Genomic DNA, 23,189 nt, shown 5'->3' on the forward strand with positions numbered 1-23,189 from the left:
GCAAGCATGCATGTTGTACAAAATTCTCCTTTTTTTTTCTACGTACCTGCTCCGGGTTTTTTTCGCTTACGAGACACGTTGCCACGATGCGGCTCGTAGGACGGTTCCACGCCGTGCAATAGCCGTTGCCGCGGCACAATTCTCTTGTAAGTCACAGCTAAGGAACATACAATCAACAACGAGCGGTATCACAAACACATAAAGCCTCCCTCTCATGCGACAGCTTAAGCGAACGTAAATTATCGCGTATATTAAAGAATAAATGGTATCAATGTTTTACATAAAATTTCTAGATCGTCAACAAGCAATCACAGATGAAGAGGCTAAAACGGGATTTATGACGTTTATGAAATTAGTTTTTCCACGTTTCTCTCGTAACTTAAGATGAAACATTTCATATATACCAATTGTAAATTGTGCCTGCGCGTGTGTATTTAGGGAACGTAGAGATTTTTGTTTCTGTACCTTCAATTTATGACTTCTCTATCTTTTTAAGAAAATTACATTGTACATCAGACATGAATAGTAAAATAAAAATGTATAATACATTTAGTACGTTTAACAAAGAAACGAAGAGACGAGAAAGCCATGCGACAGTCCTTTTTTGAAGCAAAAAATGAATTATTTTAATGTACACACAAAATCCATACTCATATGCTAGTGTATAATTTCTATTTTTTAGAAACTAACATAAAAGTTTCAAAGTGTCATTAAATATATTAACATTTTTGCGTTAATGGAAAGTACGTGAACATACATTTTTGTATAAAATTTAGAATGGTACAACGTGCACTTCTTGATTAACGCCTATTTGCTAATACAGTGGATTTAATTTTGCATGTATTGAAATTTCGTTTTTGAATAGACTCATTTTTTAATCTGTAGACTAATTGTAAGTAATGACAGTAAAGCTTTTGAATAAGCATCATTTGAAGTGCACTAAGGTTGAACATTCTCTGGAACATAAAGTTCTGGCCAGCGTCAGCGTGGAAAAGTTAGAAAGTTAATTACATGCTACATACGCAGCTCTATGCTTAATGAGGCTTCAAAGTTGTCCACGACGTATCTGGAAAACACGCACCACATACTTTCCAGTAACACGGCGATGCTTTCATTAACTGAAATGTTAACGTTAACATGAGAGCGCGTAAAAAGTTACGAAGGAAAAGCTACGGATAATAACGGGACAATAAGATATTACCTGCGACAGTCGGAAAGAAAAAAAAACAATGGTAGAAAATAATGCGAGAACAGATCGAAATAATGTACAGTAAATTCAATGCAATCGGTGAAATCAATATTGTGGTCTTGGCGAAAGATATAATTGGATAATATCATTTATGTATCAAGATCTCGACAAAATGTGCCACTATATATTTGTCAAGTTGCAAATTTAGTCATCAGATCTCAAAAGTGTTATTATTTAAAAAAAAAAAAGATGGAACGGTCGTTATTGGCTTACTGTGTTAGGATAGTACTAACGTCTTGCGAACGCGCGGAACAGGTCAGAGGTACATTTGGTTGACTTTCGGTGTGGAAAGGCCGTTTGTCTAACCCACTTATATTCACAAATATTTGCATCCGTCAGTATAGAGACCGTATATCTAGCTTACCGCCACGAGCGTGTGTGATGTTTTGTAAAATTAAAAATCACGTTTAAATGGCCCGCATTTAAATAGGTTTTAAGGTGTGAAATTAGAAAATGTTGCGACAGAAGCCGACTGCTTCGAGGCGAGCAAGTAGTTGCAAATACAAACGGCTTAGCGTCGGATGACATCTCGCAAAGTCACGGGTAAATAGCTCGACTCCTTTCCTACTGCTCTTACCTGTCTTTTCCCTGGATATACCGGGCAGGGTGGCCTGCTCTTTGAGCTGTACGCCAAACATGGCTTTTATCTTGTTAGCCCGGGCGAGCATACCGTCCTCGCTGAGACTGGTCATGCTGGTTGTCCTCTGCGCGGTTTGATCTTTCCTACCGCGACGGAATACCGTCCGTGCCGGGTTAGGGGCGATCGACGACAACGGCGTCTCGTCGAGGAACCTCTGCCTGAGCGGCTCGTCGTTATGTTTGCCCACCAGCTCGTTACGTAGATTAGCCTCGTTCGCGTGAACGCTCAGGCCGGATCGCAGGCTGTGAGTTCGATTGATGTGCACCAGCACGCCCGGCTTCAAGGGCCACCTCGGCGCCGGCGTCGGCTGCGCCGGGCTTTGCACCGAGTGCGAGGATACCGTCGGACTTGGCGGTCCACCGTCTGGACTGTATAACGATTGAGGTCACATAGGATAATTGAGCCAGGCGGGTGAAATGGAACGACGCCAGTGAGTTCTCAGTGATAAAATTAGAGAGAAGATAGGTATCCATTATAGTCGACCTTATAATGATAAATGAGGTATCCATTATAGCGTTGACCCGAGAAGATTTCAAAGTAGGTGCAACGCGTAAAATTGAACGCAGAAAGAGAGGGAGCTGTTCGTTTATTCCGTTAATACGAACGTAAATTATGCAGGATGCGGTAAAAACTTTTACATCTTTCTGAAGGGAAAGTTAAATTCGTAATTTTTTTCCATTCCAATTTTTTTTTCGGCTCGGAGACGCTGAATATTCATTTAGTAGCCATTTGGAAAATGGCAGCCGCTAAATTTATCATTAGGAAATCATTGCATTGTCCCATTTATTCAAGGATCTCAATTATCCTACTTGACCCGAGAGTTGTCGAGTGAAGTTGACTACCGCGCAAATGGGAGAGACGGAAGATCAAATAAGCGAGAGAGAAGCGGATAGAAAGATAAATCAGTTGCCGAGCGGTCAAGCGTATTGCATTTGGCAAGATAATGAATAATGCTTCTCTAACAATTTTTTTTAAACAAGTATACAGTTTCATATTCTAAACAAAATAGTATGAAGTTTTTGATAAATGAACGTATATATTTTTTTGTGACAAAGTAATCCGTCGGTGAAATAAAAATTTTCTCCAAGCGCCTCGGCGATGTTTTATTTTCAAGAAACAATGCTGCGTTCTTGCATTCGGCTATCATATATCCCGAATTACATTATCTAAATGGGGAACATTGCGTGGCATGTCGTGTCTCCGGCGGGATCAGAGACCCTAAAGACGGAAATAAATCTCGGCGCTAGAGAAATCCCCGCTGTAGTTCTACAAGAGCGTTTGTCTTTCTTTTTCACCGGCGAAATAAGAAAATCTGATAAAGCGCAGGTTTGATCGATATTGAATCCTGAGAAATGTTATAAATTCATCTCCGTTAAAATAAGCTACGGTGATTAGGCGATAGTTTATTTCCGTAAATCTGGAAAATAAAAGGTATGAGCTTAATGGATCGTATCCTATTTTATTGTACACGCTTTAGACATTGCGTGCGTAATGAGCCCGGAATATGATTAATGTAAGTAAGCAAGCTAATTATACTAATTGCACCGTAAGAAGCGCGATATAACAATACGCGTTTTAATCCGATTATAAATTCTCTCGAATAAGTTAGGGTGACCCTCGCAGTAAATCTCTGCAGTGGATTACACGAGTGTCGCTAAAAAGTTGACTGGCATTAAACTCGGAGAATTGCAGAAGCGATATTCAAAGTTATGCGCAACTATGCGGAGTATGAATATTGAAATTTCCCGAAAATCTATAATTAGCTCTCACAATCATCACACGGTGAATTCGATAAAGAAAAACTGACGCGACTTTTACAGTCGAATTTGAATTGCCATTGGAATTGTATATGCGAACTTTAGCGCGCGAAATTTCGGAACTGCAAAATTCTCAAGGGAATGGCAGAAAAATGTCGTTGAGAATACGAGTCGGGAAAGCTTCGTCGAGTATCGCCGTCAAGCGCGCGTAAGGTATAAAAGATTGCATCGCGGGGGAAACTGCGATTGCTCCGGCACGATTCGTCGTACGACGTTTTCCATTCGGTATATTTTCCGCCAGTGACGTAGCCAAGGTTTACGAAGCCTTCCAGCAGATGAACTTAAGGAAGGTCCCTTCACCCATCATTTCAAACAACGTCGATCTCTGTCACCATCTTTTCCTCTGCCTTTTTAGCTCTTCCGCTCCTGTCTACTTTTCCTGTCATTTCAGCTTGTATTTTTTATTTATTTTTCCCCCTTTCCTAACCCCTTTCCCTTCTTTTCTATCTTCTTCACTTTTACCCCTTTTTTAATTTCTTTCTCCTGTTTCGTTTCGGAATCTTCAGTTACGCCATTGCTTTTTGCTCGCCGTTTTGAAGCTTTTCCAGCACTCTACCGTTTTATTGCACGCCCGGTTTAAAGCTTGTCGCTGCGCCGCGTTACATCTCTCGTAGATCGAACTTCTCTCGGTAAACGGCAATTATCGATGTGCACGGCGTGCACGTGCTTGCATTGGAACTAATTTAATGACTCGTATCCGCTAAATCGCGGGACCGGCTCGGCAGACCTTTAAGTCTAACTGAAATAAAATAATTTGTCGAATGCGGACGGCATGCGGTGGCGACATACCTTCCGAGATTCGGTGCACGTGTATCAAATGCACTGATATGAGTGCGGCGGCAATCCATCAAAAGGGACTTATCGCGATGTCATACGTGAGCATATTTCTTGTTCGATTTATCACGGAGCAGTGACAAATGAGTGGCGCGAGAAGAAGTTACGATGTGATTGCGAAATTGCGCATTTCCAGAGATCGGCCGATACCAATGGCACACACGTTAAACCGTGAAATCGAGCTAATTCAGAAAATGGAACAATTATCGCCCGCTCGTTATATGAAATCGAGTATACGTGTAGCGGTTTAATGTTTGCTCCGTTTACGCAACCGTATAATTTGGCATGTGCAGGTCAAACCGTGTACCAAGATACAATCAATTTATAAATATTTTCCAGTATTTATGTGTATATATTTTCCAGGAAAAGTAATTTTAGAGAAAAAAGACGAAAAAATATCGATTTTTAAGTGGTACGCATTCGGCAACTCTCCCCTATTTTCCAATAATTTTCATTACGCCTCTTTTTCTCAAAATCCAATATCGAGTAATCGCTTTTCATTACACTAATTCTTGCTATCAAAGAAGATAGATCTAGGCTGCATACTACCTTGTGCTCGTGCAATTTCGATTCACTGTGAACAGATTTCTCTCCTGTGTCTTTAAATGCCATGCAGGAATGAGCGCATCGTTCTACGTCCTGTTTAGACCCGCGGAAACAATTTGTGCAGTGCAGTCCCTTTTGTCATTGCAAGTCACGCGACATTTCTCCGTCACGCGAAGAATACGATTGTTGAATAATGCCGTATTCAGTACTTCAACAATAAAACATCATCGACGCGCCATGGCCGGTCGCGGCGGCAGAACAAACGCGTATGTGTTGTTTTATCGAACAAAAAAGAATTTCCTACGCTGAAACGTTATTTTTTTCAAATCAAACTGACCTCGCTTGGAAGGCGTAAGACCGGAAGATACTGCATGTTTATTGAGCGCACGGCGACCGCGATCCGTTGTGCGTCCGTTACAAACAGTTTCTTGTTAACTTCCGCTGATATACAACAATATCTCGGAGTAGAACCAACATCGATAAGCGAAAGGACTAAATTAAATGTAAACTCGGTGCGCAACTCGTAGACTTGTAAGATAAGGCGCGTCGCCATATCGCTATGTGAATCAAAAAGGTTGCGCATGCGATGAGAAACCGTTTGTGTGTATGTGCGTGTGTGTTTTTGTGAGTGAGTGTGTGTGTGAGAGAGAGAGAGAGAGAGAGAGAGAGCGCTATGGCAAAAATGCGGATGCATTCTTTCTAAAAATATCGTAGTAAAGAGGCCTTGAGCGTCGACGTTTAAAAATATTTTCCAAGCGCTTCTTTGTATCAGCGTAAGTTGTAACGCTGCAAGAAGGTTGCAGCGCAATTTTCCAAACAATAAAAGGTTATACTCCTAGAATAATGAGCTATAGATAGGTAGAAAAATAAGATAATTTTTATCCTCATAAATAGTTGCGAGAGACATTTTTTTTTACACAATCAAGCTTTAATTACACTTTTTGTGCATAAGAGAGTTATAAACTGCAGCTGTGTCATTCCTCCGTTTTGCGTGATTTCGCGTAATTTCGTAATAATTAGAATCTAGCTGGTGCTATTCAAGATCGACAGAGACTCCCTGGAAATGCTCACCCCAATCCGTGCAACCCTCCACCTACCTTGTAACTCCGAAGATATCCCCAGCAATGTTGCGTGGTCATTACAAGCTATATTAACAATTACAAGCTCTCTTCGCTGAATTATGCAAGAAGTTACATCCCGCGCGCGGTAACTGCGGCACGTGAAAGAGCGTCGTGTAGAACATCCCGTTCGTTTTCGTGAACAACTAACTACCTACCTTGCTCGTACCAAGTTGACAGTACACCATTGTAAGCCGGAAGTAGTCGTTAAATTATGCATTAGGATATGTATTCAGGTGTGCAGAGAGAGGATCACTTACAGCGAGATTTCAGATCGGAGACAAACTTGCATGCTACCGTGTACAAGAGCGCCAGTGGAATCGGTTATTCTATAGCTACCCTTTATGCATTCATCGATCACTGCGGCTGTTTAATACGAAATATTAAAGTCTTATTACTTAATGCGAAAAATTGGTGTATCGTACAAAGAGGGGCAATATTACACGAATAATCTAACGGATAAAATGATAAAGCAAACATGTAATTCGATGGTCATTACATTTCAACGAGTATACAATCTAGTATAACGCGTGTAATGTTTGTATATATTTGCGTGTGCGTTTGCAACGAGTTGACTCAGTAATGAATACCTGCAAACACTTTATATGTCTATAAGCTATATTTTTCATCAAAGTAATTTAAATAATGGACACATTTAATTTTCCCAAATAAAACTTTTAATATGCCCATTTTATTAATTACTACTTACAAAATTAAATATATCCAAAAATTATATTATTATGATTTAAATTTAATGGCATATGAAACTTTGGCATACGGAAACTGTAATGATTTTATTTCGTAATGTACACGCAAGATATATATATCATTCTACCATTCTTTTTCTAATTATTTTTGCTGTAATGTAAAAAAATATGAGTTATTAATTTTTCTAAAGCGTATCGATTGGGAAAACTTATTTCAAAAATGATTAAGAAGCTTTTTTATAATCGTCCGATGAAATATATGCCTATTTTTATTGAAGAATGCACACAAACAACAGTAATTTACTAACTATGTATCTCTATAAAGGCTATGTACAAGCAATAATACAATATGCATTCTACCCAATTATAGAGAGTTTCGTGTTTTATAAATCGAAAAATGCATTCAATCCTTAGCAAGTTAGCAGCATTTTCCCATTATATCATGTCTATATGCGAGCAAATCTAATAGAGCCCAATGCCAGTAAATTAAAATCGAGTTTTTAAAACTAAAACAACATAAATAGAAAACATAGTGTGCTGCAGTTTGTACTTACTGTTCGCGTTCCTCCAGATGGACCACCCGAGTACTGTCTGTGTTTTGTTTAGCAAGTCCAAATTAAAAAGTAGAGCAGAAACGAATCAGTTTCGTGTTAGTGAAAACTACTGAATGAACACATGCTTGGCTGCCATAACGTTACAACTGTTATTAATTATGAAGATTGTAAATATTTGTTCGACAAAAATTTGCAAGAAAAACATTTTTTTTTTGTAAATGTATATATACAATTACTTATATATTATAAAATTGTGCATCTTTTAACTAATTAAAGATGCATAATTTTCAAAGCAAATATTTAATATTTTTTATATTATTTTCTTATATTATATTTTTTATATTACGGCGAAAATTTTTTAAATAAAGAAAGTGTATGCTGAAAATGCTAGCCAAAAATTAAAATAAATGAATATCCAGACACTGAGAAACAATTGATGCACACAATAACTTTCATATTCTGTTGAATATCTACATGCTGGTTAAATGTGGTTTGTGAAAGTTATATTGTTAAAATTACATACGATTAATTAAAATAATTCGCGGGAAAGTTGGAAATGAGATGAAAAAACTCGAGCAATTAATTAGTACTGCGAATACGAACGTACTCTTCGCCGCAATTATCATGGAACGATTAACTTTAAGCGGCATCTGTACTGAGAAAAGCACTGAAAATATGTTCCAAATTTATTTCGTGTAAAGTACCACACCTAGGAAACAATATTATATTGCTCTACGAGAAAAACTTCGCATTCGTATATCGATCATCAATTAATGTTTATTCTTACACACGGTAATACGTGAAATCAATGACAACTAAAATCCAGTTATATATCGAAGAGCTCAGATTAATCTGTGCTACTAATCCAAAACTAGCCATGTGGTCTTACTACAATATGAAAGAGATTTCATTTATAACATTTTATTTATAACAAATGCAACTTGACACAATGAGAATCATCGTTGTATTGTTAGATTCGTGTCAATGCTTATATTATTAGATGTCATGGATGTTATTATTTTCTTCATTATTAAATTAATACATATAGAAGCATATAAAGTCTCTTTGGAATAAGTATGGAATATTCGTTGTATTCAGATAATAAATTGTGTTAATTTAAGTTAAATTTAATTTATGAATGGAAAAAGTTTTTAATTTGATTTATTTTCCAGATTAAATCCAAATTAAATCATTCTCTACATATATCCTTTGTCAATTATTACAATATTAGATTTGACATAAATAATTTTGCATAGTATTCTGTTTTGTATATTTAATTTATGCGGCATCATGTTCAAAATATTTTTGAATCATTATTTTAATGATTAATTATTAATAATATGATTAACATAGAGCAATGTGATGTTATATTTATGTTTTAAATTTTACTTATAACAAAAGAGAGTTATTAAAATCGGATTAATATTGATCAACGTTATAGCAGCGTAGCATGTATTTTTCTTCTTAATTGTTCATATATGTTTCCATCTAAATGGAAATTTAACGTTGTTTAGCTACGTTATACAGAAATATCAAATGGTGAGCATGCTTTTATTCTACTTACAATTAGCATAAACTATAATATATAAGATAATATAACATTGTACACGATGTGTAATATATCTACATTAGTTTACGCGAATTAACAGAACTTTGTCAGAAAATAAAATACTTTTTTTTTAATAATATACTTGGTCTGCAAATATGTAATTATTACATGAATAAATCAATTAAATATTTTGCATTATGTGATTAAAATAACTTTGATATACTTACGATTACACGTGATTCAAGCCATTATTTGTTACCATTATTTAAGAAGCTTTATCAAATCGAATTGAATTCTTAAAACAATTATAAAGTGAGCATAAAATAGTGAATTAATAATTTTAAAAACTCAAAAATGGTGTGCTGTTAACTACATGGGAAAATACTTTTTGCATTAACAAAGATAATGCGAAGTATACTAAGAATGCGAACACAGAGATGATATTACAACACGTTTTACTGGCAGGAATAAAAAAATTTATTGTCAGGGTATACGGAAGAAACATTATTATTGTTCGCAATATTATTTTTTGTGTCTAATTGTAATAATCATAGATTTAGGAAGGCGAATATATTTTAAGATAAAGACACATTGTTATTCTCACGTTTCGTCAGGTGCTATTTTGAATATCTGTATATACAGACGTAAAACATGTAATATATATCGATCATTTAGAATTTAGATCGTTGTAATTATAGTTACAGGCTAGCGGATCAAAGATTTCTTCGAAGCCTTATCAAATATGTATTTCGGATACAAATATAACGCAGATTCGGATTTTGCTTGAAATTCAGTCTCTTGAGAATGTAATCAAATAAATTATTCCCATGCAACAAAATTAAAAAATTCCACGATAGTCGAAACAACTGTATAAGTTATCGATACGTCGTGAAAAGGACTCGAAGAAATCCCATTTTACGATCTATGTCATGCAAATCGCTGCGGCGAGCGAACGATCGCAGATAACGACATAATATATCAGAGATAACTTACATTTCATTTGGCTACGTTTCCGTCGGCAGACGATGTAAATGGCCACGCAGATTAGTATTAGGACTAGTATCATGACCACCGCCACTACGATAATAATCAGTAGCAGATTACCCTCCAATTGATGCCACCATGGTATATGACCTGTAACGCGATAGGTTGTAACGTATAATAATCGATAATGATGTATAAACGATATGTACTGAAGGTCGTAAGAATAATGATGTATGAATGGCATTTTCATTGTTTCTACCAAAATACAAAAATACTGAAAGTGATATACAATGATAAATGGTACATTTAATCTATCTGTAGCACGACTTTTGTCGCAGACAAATATCGCTAAAATTATCGAAAATGTGTAAAATTGAAATAAAAAGGCAATGAAAAGGCTCGATAATTGAAAAGCGTCATATATTGTATTTTAAATTCATATAGCTTATCTAGAGATAAAATAGAAGAATTTTTGTTCCCGTTATGACAACAAGAAGTAAAATAGAAATAAAATTTTACAAAGCATTTTTATTTTATTCACTTGCGCAACACTCTGTGTACCGTGATATATTATATTACGTTTAAAACTGCAATTAAATTTTTGTTAAAAATATAAGAAAACTATATCATATTGTTGTAATATATTGGATACTAAATAATAAATATATATTCACACAAAGAGTAATCGTATATAAAATTTGAAGTGATATAAGTACAACTTACTTTTAGTTCCATGGTGGACTGTAAAGCGATAAATTCTTCTAAATATTTGTGTGATTAACATATTAAAAGCTATTATCTTCGTTACAAGTTGAACAAATAATTACGTAAATACGTTGCAAATTTATTCCTCAAAAGTACTAAATAGTTATTTAATATGATACAGATAAAGAAATATTAAAATTACGAAATAGTTACAATTTTAATGATATTTATTTGAGATTATATTAATTTGTTGCAGATATTTTGAAATTTACGTTACACTTCCGACGTCATTATAGAGGTTCGATTTCATCGTAAATATCTGTGTGTAAAATTTATTTATAACATGTAGTAACTTTGTTCTCTTTATTTCGAAAAGGTTTTAATCGTATAATGCAAACTTATAAATTCTGTGCACAGTCGCAAGGTTTTCGTATTACACTGCTATTCATTTTTTTGGGGTGGTATGTCTTTCTCGCATTTTTATCGATACAAAAAATTAGTTTCGGAACACGGACTATTTTCTAATAATTCAGGGAAAACCGTTTTAAAAAATACCGCTCAAGATATAAGCGTGATATCTCAGCAGATCAATGAAAAGTTCGTTGTACCAACCTGGTATGTCGCGTTCACACGCTACAGAATGGCCGATTGTGTTGTTCGCCACGCACACGTACGTCCGGAAGTTAGTGACTGAGGTATCGAGGAGCATGTAACTTCTTCCGCTTCGTATTACCGCAGCTTGCTCTAGCGTGTCGTTTTCGTTCTTCAATGACCAAGTGAAATCCGTTTCTTTCGGATTAGCGACGGCTGAGCAAACGACGTAATCCTGGCCCTCGAAACGTTCTTTCTCTATGTGGCATTCCGGTTTAACTGCATGGAAAATATGGCATCGCCGTTAGATGTCGAAAGCGGGAAATAAAGAATTGAGGTTATTTTTTAAAGGATATAGGATTATTTACAAGGTATTTTAAGGAAACTGTCAAAATACCAAACTTTGCATTAAAAAAGATGTTTTAAAGTCTAGACTCCAATTATCGAACTAAAGAGACGATTAAATATTGAATGTGGAAAGCATGATTAAATATCTTTTATACGTCACTTTTTATAAACTGCATAAATGTAGAACGTTCGAGTTTTTGATTATTCATTTGAAAGTCTAAAGACGCAGTAGAACGTACATTGCACATTCATGATCATTGAGATATTCAAAGAGCCATGACGATTCGACGCCTCGCAGTAGTAAGTGCCGTTACTGCGTCGTGGTACTGGCATTTTCAAGTCAAACACGTGGCCTTCCATAATGGTATCAGTGGATCCTTCGCGGAACCACCGGAAGTTTGCTTTCGGTCGTGCTTTCGCGTTGCACTCGACGGTCTCCGGTATTGTGTCCACTATCACATTAATTATCTTCTTCGATATTGTGATATCCTCCGGAGGGACTTGAATAAAAAATTAAATTTAGTCAGCCACATACATATATCAATACAAATGACTAAATAGTCGGCGCGATATTTTAATTTTAAATCGAAGATCAAATTTCTGTATACTTCTTTATTTTTCTTTTTTTCAGGTTTAGAGAAATATTTGTTGCGTGCTTGAAATGATTTTACAGAAACGCGTTCGTATTTTGTATTTACAATAAACATATAATAGTAAGACCTAAGTGGCATTAAGTTAAACGTTCTTTATACTTGTGCGAGTAAAACATTAAGTTGAGAAAATTCTCGCTTACGGCGCGGAACGAGAAGATCTTTGTTCTTTCACAATCTTGCTAAATAAATGGACCGTTATAAAATGGAATGTAAGCAAGTGGAGATATTGCCGTGCAAAAAGAAAGATTCGAATGAAACGTACACTCGACATGAAAGTGAGTACTACTCTCCACGCCCGCACCGATCCCGTTGCTGCTGCTCCTGCAGGTAAATTTGACGTTATCCTCGGCACGGTCGAGCTGACCGTTCGGCCAGACCGTCAGATTCCATACAAGGGTCGATTGGATGCTCTCGAAGTCGTTGGTCCTCGGGTCGGGTGGATGATAAACGTTCGACACGTAGTATCGATTCGTTTTCGTGAAGTCCATGGGAATGTCATCCCTCAGCCAGGAAATATTGCAGATTGGGGCGCATTCAACCCAACACATGATGCTCACGTTAGGCGAGCTGTAGACGTAGCCGCGATACGAGTGCAGCTTCTTAATGAACGTCGGGGCCGCTAATGAGAGACGATAACTTTCGGTTAAGCATAATGGGATTTGTCATTCAATAATTATGAGAAACGTCGACAATCTATTACGTCGTGTACGGGAATAGAAGCTCCTTAACTATTATATAACGTTTAATATAAAGCGTTGATGTCTATGTTAGATTTATCGCGAGACTAGACGTATGTTATATTAAGCAAATAAAATTGAGAAAGAGGGCAGTATCTATCTTACGATAAAAATATACAATTGTCGAGAGTTTCTTCTATAACTCTTGAATTTAACTTTGATAAAAAGAAGAATAGATATCATAGATATTTTGAACGTACGAACGAAGTAAATTAAATTATTATAATAGAATTCTTGAACAAGTTATTATTAGTCGGATAACCTAAATCGGGTTCTAAAATAAAATTCCAGTGATTGCTGGATATGGTTTTGGACGCGTGGACACGTGTCTAAATGAAAATTAAGGGCTGAGGTAGTACCTAATTTGTATGTATGTTATATAAAATTATACAGGACCGCTCTCAGGTCTTCTTAATTTAATTTAATTTAAAATAGACATTTTGAAGCGAAATGAACGTAATTATTCGAGTCCGTAAATATTATGTTATTGTTGGTTGGGTTTTAAAATGTCGCCATGAAACTCAGCAATTGCAGGACACGGTTTTAGACGCATTGACACATGTCACTCACCAGATACATCGATAAACGTTGTGGCTGGCTCTCCGTCACCGGCTTCGTTGTACGCCAGACATGTGAAATTCGCCTCGGTTTCCAAATTAACTGACTCGATGAAGAGCGTGGCTTCGTTCTCATCTGGAAGTCGGTGCCAGCCGCGCAGCCACTTGAAGCCTGACACCCTCGGTCGGCCGGGGTCCAAAACGAAGCAAGTGATGGATAACGCTTGTTTCTTCACCACTTGCCGAGGTTCGTACGTTATCGATGCCGGGCCGGGCTTATCTGTGGAAATGTTTCGGGGATGCGGAGTGCGAGGGAGAAATTGGTATACCCATGCTAAATATAATCCGATTAATGTAATAAGATATCGGTTGTGTACGTATGCAAGATAAAGTCCGCAATCGATAATTTATCGTTACCACTACAGTAATTAGTGCCGAGTATAATGACCACTTTTACAATGTGTTATTTCACAATATATTGCAAAGTCTCGAGATTACTAGTTATAATACAAATTAATTATAAATTTCTGCCGATAATTAATGCGAAATCGAAATTTAAGTGTACAGAAACATTTATAATTTTGGTTTGTTACTGAAAAAAATCCACGAAATCTGAAACGTATAATGGACATAACGTATTACAGCTGGGAAACATAATAGGCATCACCAGTTTCTCCCCCCCATCATCTCGTAGTAACACGAATGAGTGACATGTGACAGAGGACTTACAATAAACTACGACAGGCGTGCTTGGAGAGACCGGTCCCCAACCAGCCTCGTTTTTCCCCTCGCAGGAGTAGTTGCCGTGGAAAGTGCGGCCGACAGATTCCAGCAGCAGCTTACTGGGGTCGATGTCGCAGAACGCCAGTGATTCCTCGGAGCTTGATGTCATGGCAGTGCTGTTCCTCGAGCAGTCCGGAAGTTCTTTCAATAGATCCCCGTCCAAGTACCAACGAACGGCTGCCAGTATCGCCGGATTACCGGCGTCGACCTCGCACGTTAACGAAACGTTCTGACGATCCGCTTCGTTCACAGGTGTTTCCGGATCCATTATCACTTCCACCACCGGCTTATCTACATGATAAAACGGGATATATATATATATATATATATATATATATATATATATCCGCGCCGCGGTATAAATCTCGTGCAAGTTCGAAAGTACGTCGCGCGCCCCGAACTCTCGCTAACTTTATTCCCGATGTAATCGCATAGCTTTCAATGAACCTCGTCGTTTTCTAATATAAAAGGATAAACTGCGCCCCGCTGAAAGTTACCGCCGCGAGAAATAAGAAGATAAGGTTCCGCCGAAAGTACAATGGGATTCTTTCCGATTTAGATTTATTACTAACCGGAGCTTTATAAACCACGTAAGATCGTAGCGACTTCAGATCTTATCGACTGCTGTGTATTCAACGATTGACTGCTGTTATCTATCTTGTGATACGTACAAAAGACCGAAACCTGCACGGCGTCCTCGGAAGCGGTTGAGCCGGCATTGTTTTCCAAGATGCATTTGTAAGAACCCATGTCGCTAGGAGTCGCGTTTTTCACCGTGAGTGCTGTTTGTTCCGTGATTCCACCGTCATAATGTTCTTCGTTTAACGCTAATTCGTCGTCATCTCGTAACCTGCATCACCCGATTAAGGGGGACAAATAAAACGAAGAAATAGCGCCAACTTATTTTTCCAGATGTAAAAGCAGTGGCAATAAAACAAACATGTCTTTAATTCCGCTGCTAATTTGTCCAAGAGAACCAGTTTCTAACTCCCGCAGGGGAAAATGGTCGTCATTCTCAAGAATTAATTCATACTGGTACATATTTATGCAGTAATGGCCACTTACCATGTTACTTTTAGCAGCGTAGCCGGATTTGCCTCGTAGTCGCAGAATATAAAAAAGTCGTCTGTCTCGTTAACAGTTATGTTGTTCGGTTTCATTTTAATCATCGGCGGATCTACAACAATAAAATAATAAATATTAAAAACGATAATAATCCAGATTTAGCCGAACATGGAGAAAGTTGAGACATTTATCAGAGAAAATTCCAATGAAGGAGATCTAAATTTAACTGATGAGCACTTGTCAGGGAGAATTTCAATAAAGGAGAAGAAAATGTGATAATGGCTAAGTGAATCTATTTAATTAAAAATAAATAGTTCTTATTAATTCTTGAACGCTAATAGGTTAGTACAATTGATACTAGTGTATATTAATTCTATTGAGATACTTGTCAAGTCAATATTGAAAATTGAATATTTTAAACGCAGAAAGATTAACCTGTCATATCGCTATATTATTAGAAATAGACTGCGAAAAGGCAGCTTAATCTTTCCCGATCCTTTGTTTTATTTCAAGAATCTTTTAATGACTTAATTTTTTTATGAAGTAAAATTTCATCTCCTTTCGATGTCTAAGACCGTAAAGATCCTTTTATTTTCACGACCGCTTTCTGTCCAAGATGGATAACACAAAAACCTAAATTGAATGTAAAATATAGATGCGCTCGGGTCACAATATTATGCACTTAACGCAGGTCCTAGAAAACGGAGGATATATAAAACAAAATTCTCGCGTAAATACGTAGAGTTGCTGTCACGATGCAAGCCGGGGAGTTGGAAACGTGCCAAACTCGATGTCTGGAGTTTCTCGTTTCCAATCCATGGGTAGTCCTCGTTCTGGCTGCAAAACGAAAGTTTCTCCGCCATTTCGCACTGTAACTGGAAACATCAGGGAGATACACAACCGTCCGTCTCTTTTTGTCCGTTTCCGTGCTCACGTAATCAAGACATCACGTCCTCGATGAAAAAAAAGTTGTAACTGCGCTCCTGATTTTAGAGCTAGACGAGTCATAAATCTATAATAACTAATATGCTACGAAAGGATTAGCTGCATCGTTATTGTGGGATGCTAGAAAGAAATAATTTTCCGTTAATGTGAACTATTTTAATTCTTTTAATTGGGATTTCTTTTCGAGTAATAAGTTCTTGATGACTTTGTGAATATATTGTGAACGATGACATTGTAAATATATTTAATATCAGAGTTTGTATTTTTTAATTTTCGATAACGCTGAAATAAAATAACGTTTTCCAATATTAAAATTAACTATTTCATCGCAAGAAAATATTGTAAAAGCATCCACAAGTATATCAGCACAAGTAATCCATCGCGTATCGTTGATTTATTGAAGCGTGCAACTGGAAAATCGTATATAAACGTTGCGCGACTTATACGAGCCAATTCCTCAAAAAGGCAACATAAATATTTATCAAATAGCCAGACGAAAAATATTCTTGCGTTTTGAAATTTTTTAACTTTCATCATTTTGACATTTTCAATCGTTCTTTTTGGAAACTTTTAAACACGTTTACTTGAACTTCTGCAGCGTAAATTGAAGCCAGAAAGATCTTCAATTATATCTATTTTTCTTTTTCTGCTAAAATCACGATATATTTTTTAAAAGTTGTTGACTTGAGTCTAAAAATATAGATAGAAATATAGAAAGTCTTTTGCAAAGGGATAATAAAATAATTTCGAGTTTCAGCACAATCTCTTCATTAAAATGACGTCTTAAAATCTCGATCCTATCCTGTTGCTGTTGCGTGGAAATTGTATGTTTTTCATTTTATGTAGAAACAAGAAACAAGTTTTTAAATTCGACAGCATGTTAAGATTCTACTGATTGCTCGCGCCGCCAACGTTAATTTGCATAATATTATGCTGATGAATAGCGAACGGGTATGTGTAGAATTATTTATTTAAAGGATTTAGTTCATAAGGGCTAAGTGTATGCAAATGTTAATAACTGCTCTTGTAGCTCGCAGTTTCCCGTAGATGCAGAATATGCTCGCTGCGGTACGGAAATGTGTGAATTTCGGGTTACAATGCAATCTTGTTGCAACAGTCGTTGTTTTAATACTATTAATCAGTACTTGTAACTATTAAAAATTACAAATTTATGCGCTTTTATTATTACTCATGAAATGGTTAGAAGCAGCTATTACATAATCCAACTTGCTTGTAAAATTTTTGGATGTTTGCTTAGATAACATTGGACTTTGTCTTTCCCCGAGCTAATCCAATCCCATTTGATTCCATATGACAATTTTGATTCCAATCTCTTTGCGATTATTCCTTTTAAATAAGAGACATACATATAATATATAAGTATACATATTTTTCTCTTAAAAAAGTTAAAATTTTACATTACGCGAGAAAAGTAAATAAAAGAATATATACTGGTGAAAAGATTAAAAATCAAAATTGTCATAACCACAAAATGTATGCGAAAGAAGTTCTGACGTCAGTAATGACTAATTCATCTCAACTTGTAATACTTACATAATACTTCGATTGTTGTTGCTTCCTTCATTGGCTTCAGATCTTCAGTACGAGTAACCGAATTCTCAGCGTAGCACTTGAACGTTTTGCCGTTATCGTATACCGTTGCTGTAAACGCGAGATAACTTATCGTGTCGAATGTACCGTCCTCCTATGAACAAAAAGATTTAAACGATTAGTAGGAAAGTATCTAGCTTTTAATATTTATACCATTAAATTTTTAAATTAAAAAAGGCTTCTAATATGAGACAGAGGAGTTTCTGCTAAATTAATAGGCATTATCTGTTAGTTCCACCATGAATTCAGTGTCTTTGGAGTGAAATCTGTTTAGTGGAAAATTGATTGTTAGATCGTGTAATCGTTGCGAAAAAAGATTTGCGATTGAATTTGGACGATGAAAACTTACTATCTCACATTAGAATCCTATCTTATAATAGAGGACTTTTCTCTAATAATAAAAGTAAGCGTGATAATTTAGAATAATTTAGATCGTTATTTATAAATCATCTTTTAGCTAAAAGTAATGACATTGATGTTTGCATACATGTATTCATTCTTAATTTCATTACTTTAAAATGTAGGTTATCGCAAAATTTAGCTCTCGTCGAGTGAGAGGTTTTTCAGGTTATTTCAAATGACAGATAGCGTGTGCGTAACTAATAGGGTGAATGCGTTATAAGAGACACTTGTTGAAACGACTTTAAAGAAGAAAGAAACAGATTTACGACTCGGAATAAAAGACATTAAAAAAAACCGTTAAACTTAATTTTAATTAGTCCGTTTACTTTCTCACAATTTTAATTTATCCAACTTTGCTTACAAGACTAAGATGATCTATGAATAATACATATATATATATATATATATGCATGCAGACACAAAAATATAACTAATTCCATTAAGTTTTATCTGTTTTGATAGGATTTACAATATTAATTAATTCGTGTCGTATATTGAGAATATCCACGTTATCATATTTCTATGATACGTTTTGATCATTGTCGAGTATCACTGGTTCATCAAAAAATGCCGAATTTTTATATCAATCTCCAATTTGCGAAGGAAAAAATAACGTAATACTACGCGCATTTAAAGCTCCGCGTAACTTTAATAATTCTGTAATTGTACAGTGCAATTGAAAATGCAACTAACAAGCTGACCCATATAATGAGAAGGTATACCTTGTTATATTTGCGATAAAATTGATTACTTTCTTTCTAGTAATTGTATGTTTCATCCGTACTGCATGTATGCTGATTTAAAGCATCACGTACAACAATAAGTGATTATACAAAAGTCAAATTTATATTTGCCCAATAACGATGATTATGTGAACAGGAAATAATTTTAATGATATCTCCATATCGGAATAAAGAGAAATAAATTTATCTTAATAAACAATAATTTGCATTACTTTTTATGTAATTATTCCTTGAAATAATTTTCATTCCTTCAATCTTCCGTGTAAAATTAAAAATTGAGATTGTTGCTTTCTATAACTAAAACATTACTTTAAACATAAATTTTTTATTGACATGTAATTAAAGTATTTTCGATTATTAGCAAAAATATAATTTAATCACGTAGAACAAATCTTGTGAAAAATATAATTTAAATTATTTATCAATTAACAGAGTTTTATGCCATTAAAAAGATGCCTTGAATTATTCTTGTCAAATTTTATTTTTGCACAGTTCTATCACTATTATAATATTATTATTAAAATTGTATCAAAGAAAATGAAACCAAGATATTATATATGTGCACCAGTAGCCTTGTATATATGTATAAATTTTATAAAATATTATCTTTATAAAATAAATGCCCTTTATTTCCATATTCTTTTCCATAGAATTTTTTAAATAATTTGTTATTAACTGAAAATCTAACAAAAAGTGATGTACTTTCCCAATTATATGGCGTCAATCGATTTATCAGGAAAATCCGTACAAGTAGGTATACAGAAGAGCACGAGGTAACGCTTGTAGGAAAATTGTTGTAAAGCCATCTCCCGCCGAGCTTGTAATATCCTCCTTCGCGCGAAAGTGTGTACTCGAGCTTAAAAATGTGATCCTCTTAATCCCGTGATGACGTGACGCTCATATCGGCAGGAATTTGTGGCGTGTAATTGCTTGCCATAGAAACCGCTTGCTGTGTCCTGAATGGGCCGTATCGTTGCTCGTTCCATAATCAGGCTCACTTAGTAAACAATGCTAATTATGACGTCCCAATCATATGAAATTGTAAATATTAGGAATATATAATCGCAATTATGCGAGCCAGCAATTTAATTAATAACGATTCGTTAACTTTGCCAACGCGCCGAGACGTAATGTGTTGATGGTTCCTCTTTAAACATCGTTAATTAATACCGCAAAGTGAATTTAATTCGTCGCATGCGTTGTCTTGCTATTTCACGTTATCGAACGTTTATCTCTAGTTTATTAAAATAAATACATTCTTTTATTTGTAAAATTATTACGCGCAAGATAATAGAAGGTAACCGCTGATATGTAAATTATTGTATACTAAAATAGTGATTTTCAGTATTGATTTAATATAGCAGATTTACTTTTGACTTAATGATATTTCGTAATCGTTAGTTTAACTTGTGTATACGTCGACGTACAGAGAGCGGAATAATAAAGAAAAGTGATAGACGTGGATGTTTTTGTTCCGCGGGACAACATTTTTCGCACATAAAGAACCCTTTGTTATCGAAACACAACGTCGTTTTATCTACCTTACGACTTTTAACTGTGACGACGTTTTTTTTGCACTAATTGCATCACGTAGGTGCGGGCGGTCTCGTATACAGTCATTTTGCGTGCACGCGGCTTTATAGCTTCAGATACTTCCGTAATGGATTTATGATAGCTGCGTGACGCCTACGACTTCTGCATGCATATACGTATACGCGATAGCGCAACGGCACGACATGTAGAGGGGTCTAATGATTTTTCGATGCCGCCACTGCCGTGCAGCTACTCGTTCAAGCACGAAATTGATTTTTTACAAGTCGAGAATAAAACAGGACCACGTGACTCGAAAGTAAATGACGATTCCTTGACGCTATCATTTCCAAACAATTTCAGTTTGCTCCATCCAATTATTCCACGACCAAAAATTAATTAAAAACATATTCTGTTTAACAAAGAGCCGTTGGAATTAATTTAATTCTCTCGAGATTTTTGCGAGCGTCTTTCCATTGTACGAGCGCCAGCAGTTTTTGCGAGGTAGAGTGAAAAGAAAATGTGTGTTTTCAATCATTCTCATCCTGACGAAACAATGGAAAGATAAATCGCAAGTGATGCGGTTTTTTTTGCGGGCAAAATTCCGCTTTTAAACAAATCTAAATTCGAAAAGAAACCCCGAGAGGCACATCGATCGATAAACTGTCGAACTTCCTAGATTCTAAATTCGTTTCGACTGCAACACTTTTTCTGGAGTGAACACGAAAATTTGTTGCCGTCGCAAAAACGTTAAATGGGAATTAAAATATACGATAGATGCTGTACCGATCGATTTAGAATTTCCCGGTAGGTAGTTTTGCGAAGTTTACTATGGCACTTGCGAGTCTGTACGCTTTCGCCGAGTAAGTAACTGAATCAAAACTTTTGCGCGAAGCGCTTCTCCCATTCATTGTCGCATACCACCAAACATGTTTATTCTGTACATTTATTTAAATGCAAATCGCGGTGAGGTCGACGCAAAAATTCGAGCCTATTAAGAATCTATTGTACATCCTGGAACTCTATGCAGATTACCTAGTAATGAACGCGTTTGGTGAATGAAGAGATCTGTTTTATTAAAATCTATTCTTTTTCTATTAAAGAGAAACAATTAACAATTTTGCTACATTTTAACGACTTTGTTTTAAACAGCAATGCCAAAGTAGCCTTGTAGTTAATTGACAAGTAAAATATTTTAATCTAAGACTTTTAATTGTAGCCCTACTTTGTAAGAACAATAAATGGATAACTTTACGATAGAAACGGTAGATGTGTATTTTTTTTAGTGGCAAACTATCAAACAAATTATCAAACAAACTATCAAACAAACTATCAAACAAATTATCAAACTAGCGTGCATTAAAAATCGTGTGCATTACAATTTACAATTACAATACCGCCGAGTCTACTCACGTTTCCCTGTATTTTCGTCTCAAACATTTCAAATCTCTCGTTGCTCTCGCTTAGGTAGTGCGTTCCGTTCTTCCACGTCACATTGGCGGCAGGTCGTGCGGCTTGCACCGTACACTGCAATAAAATCTTCGTTCCTTGCACGACGTGACCAACCACCCCGTCCAAGTCCATCTTCAGCGGACGTACTGTAAAGAGAGTAGACAAGTGTTGGAATAATAAATAACGGAAGACCGGAATAGCACTCGATTAAATCGAGCTAACTGCGACACGGCATTAATAATTAATAATAATAAAAATTTAGGTAAAATCTTGACATTTATTTGACAACAGTTAAAATTATACTTCGAATAACGACGATTTCCTTTATATTTTTACCTTGTCCTTTGAGCAATATTGCAGAAAAGAAAGGAGAATATTTTAATATTGTGGGGACTTTAAATAAATTAACGTAGGTCTTCAATTCTTTTTAATCGCATCGTGTAAATTATATAGTATACAATATAATATTATGATATAGTATAGAATATAATATTATAATATAATATTATATAGATAGCATAATATGGAACAATCAGATTAATACATACACATATTAATATGTATTTATTATTCACATTAGCAATTATATCCTAAATATACATGTTAACCAAATAATCTTTTTAAAATCAAAACCAGCCACTTGGTTTTATCGGCCTGTACATAAATTTGAAATAATTCGGAGACCCTTGTTTATTGACAATTATTTAACATTTAGTGTTCTTCATGATAATTTGAGTCGTGTAAACCGACTGGAAAATATATTATAGATTTTACATGTATCATGACTACGTTATTTTCATATTATAAACTAGTTAGCACATGTACGTGCTCTTGGTAAAGGAAACACATGAGCAGGCAAGACCCACTTGTGTCTACCAACGTCCGCTACTATCTTTTATGTTCTTGCGTCGTCTAGTATCACAATGAACGAACTGTAAATAACTCATTACAATTTAAACCGTGACTTTCTAACATTGGAGGTTGGTATCGCGGATTTACGGCGGATGTGTCGCAGTAAAGCCACGAAGCTCGCACTAGTCTAATGTAGGTAAAGTTAACCCCTCTTCCT

At 35.7% G+C, this 23,189-nt stretch overlaps 1 protein-coding gene across 3 annotated transcripts in view; it reads right to left on the minus strand.

The window, feature by feature from the left end:
- Window positions 1-23,189, minus strand: part of LOC105568130 (hemicentin-1) — a 154,159-nt gene that overhangs the window by 12,423 nt on the left and 118,547 nt on the right. Inside the window, exons 6-19 of one of the 3 annotated variants that reach the window (XM_012023542.1) lie at window positions 22,082-22,266; window positions 17,937-18,087; window positions 15,438-15,549; window positions 15,044-15,222; window positions 14,319-14,663; window positions 13,603-13,869; window positions 12,558-12,914; window positions 11,882-12,142; window positions 11,316-11,573; window positions 10,722-10,739; window positions 10,008-10,148; window positions 7,466-7,502; window positions 1,827-2,257; window positions 47-157 (exon numbers count right to left, since the gene is read on the minus strand). In XM_012023542.1, coding sequence (XP_011878932.1) covers window positions 47-157; window positions 1,827-2,257; window positions 7,466-7,502; window positions 10,008-10,148; window positions 10,722-10,739; window positions 11,316-11,573; window positions 11,882-12,142; window positions 12,558-12,914; window positions 13,603-13,869; window positions 14,319-14,663; window positions 15,044-15,222; window positions 15,438-15,549; window positions 17,937-18,087; window positions 22,082-22,266 — 2,853 coding nt within the window. The remainder of the gene's footprint in view (window positions 1-46; window positions 158-1,826; window positions 2,258-7,465; window positions 7,503-10,007; window positions 10,149-10,721; window positions 10,740-11,315; window positions 11,574-11,881; window positions 12,143-12,557; window positions 12,915-13,602; window positions 13,870-14,318; window positions 14,664-15,043; window positions 15,223-15,437; window positions 15,550-17,936; window positions 18,088-22,081; window positions 22,267-23,189) is intronic. The other 2 variants (XM_012023543.1, XM_012023544.1) reach the window with 2 other exon arrangements.

The sequence above is a fragment of the Vollenhovia emeryi genome, unplaced genomic scaffold (genome assembly GCF_000949405.1).
Source record: "Vollenhovia emeryi isolate VEMERY1.0 unplaced genomic scaffold, V.emery_V1.0 DF939131.1, whole genome shotgun sequence".
Taxonomy (NCBI): domain Eukaryota; kingdom Metazoa; phylum Arthropoda; class Insecta; order Hymenoptera; family Formicidae; genus Vollenhovia; species Vollenhovia emeryi.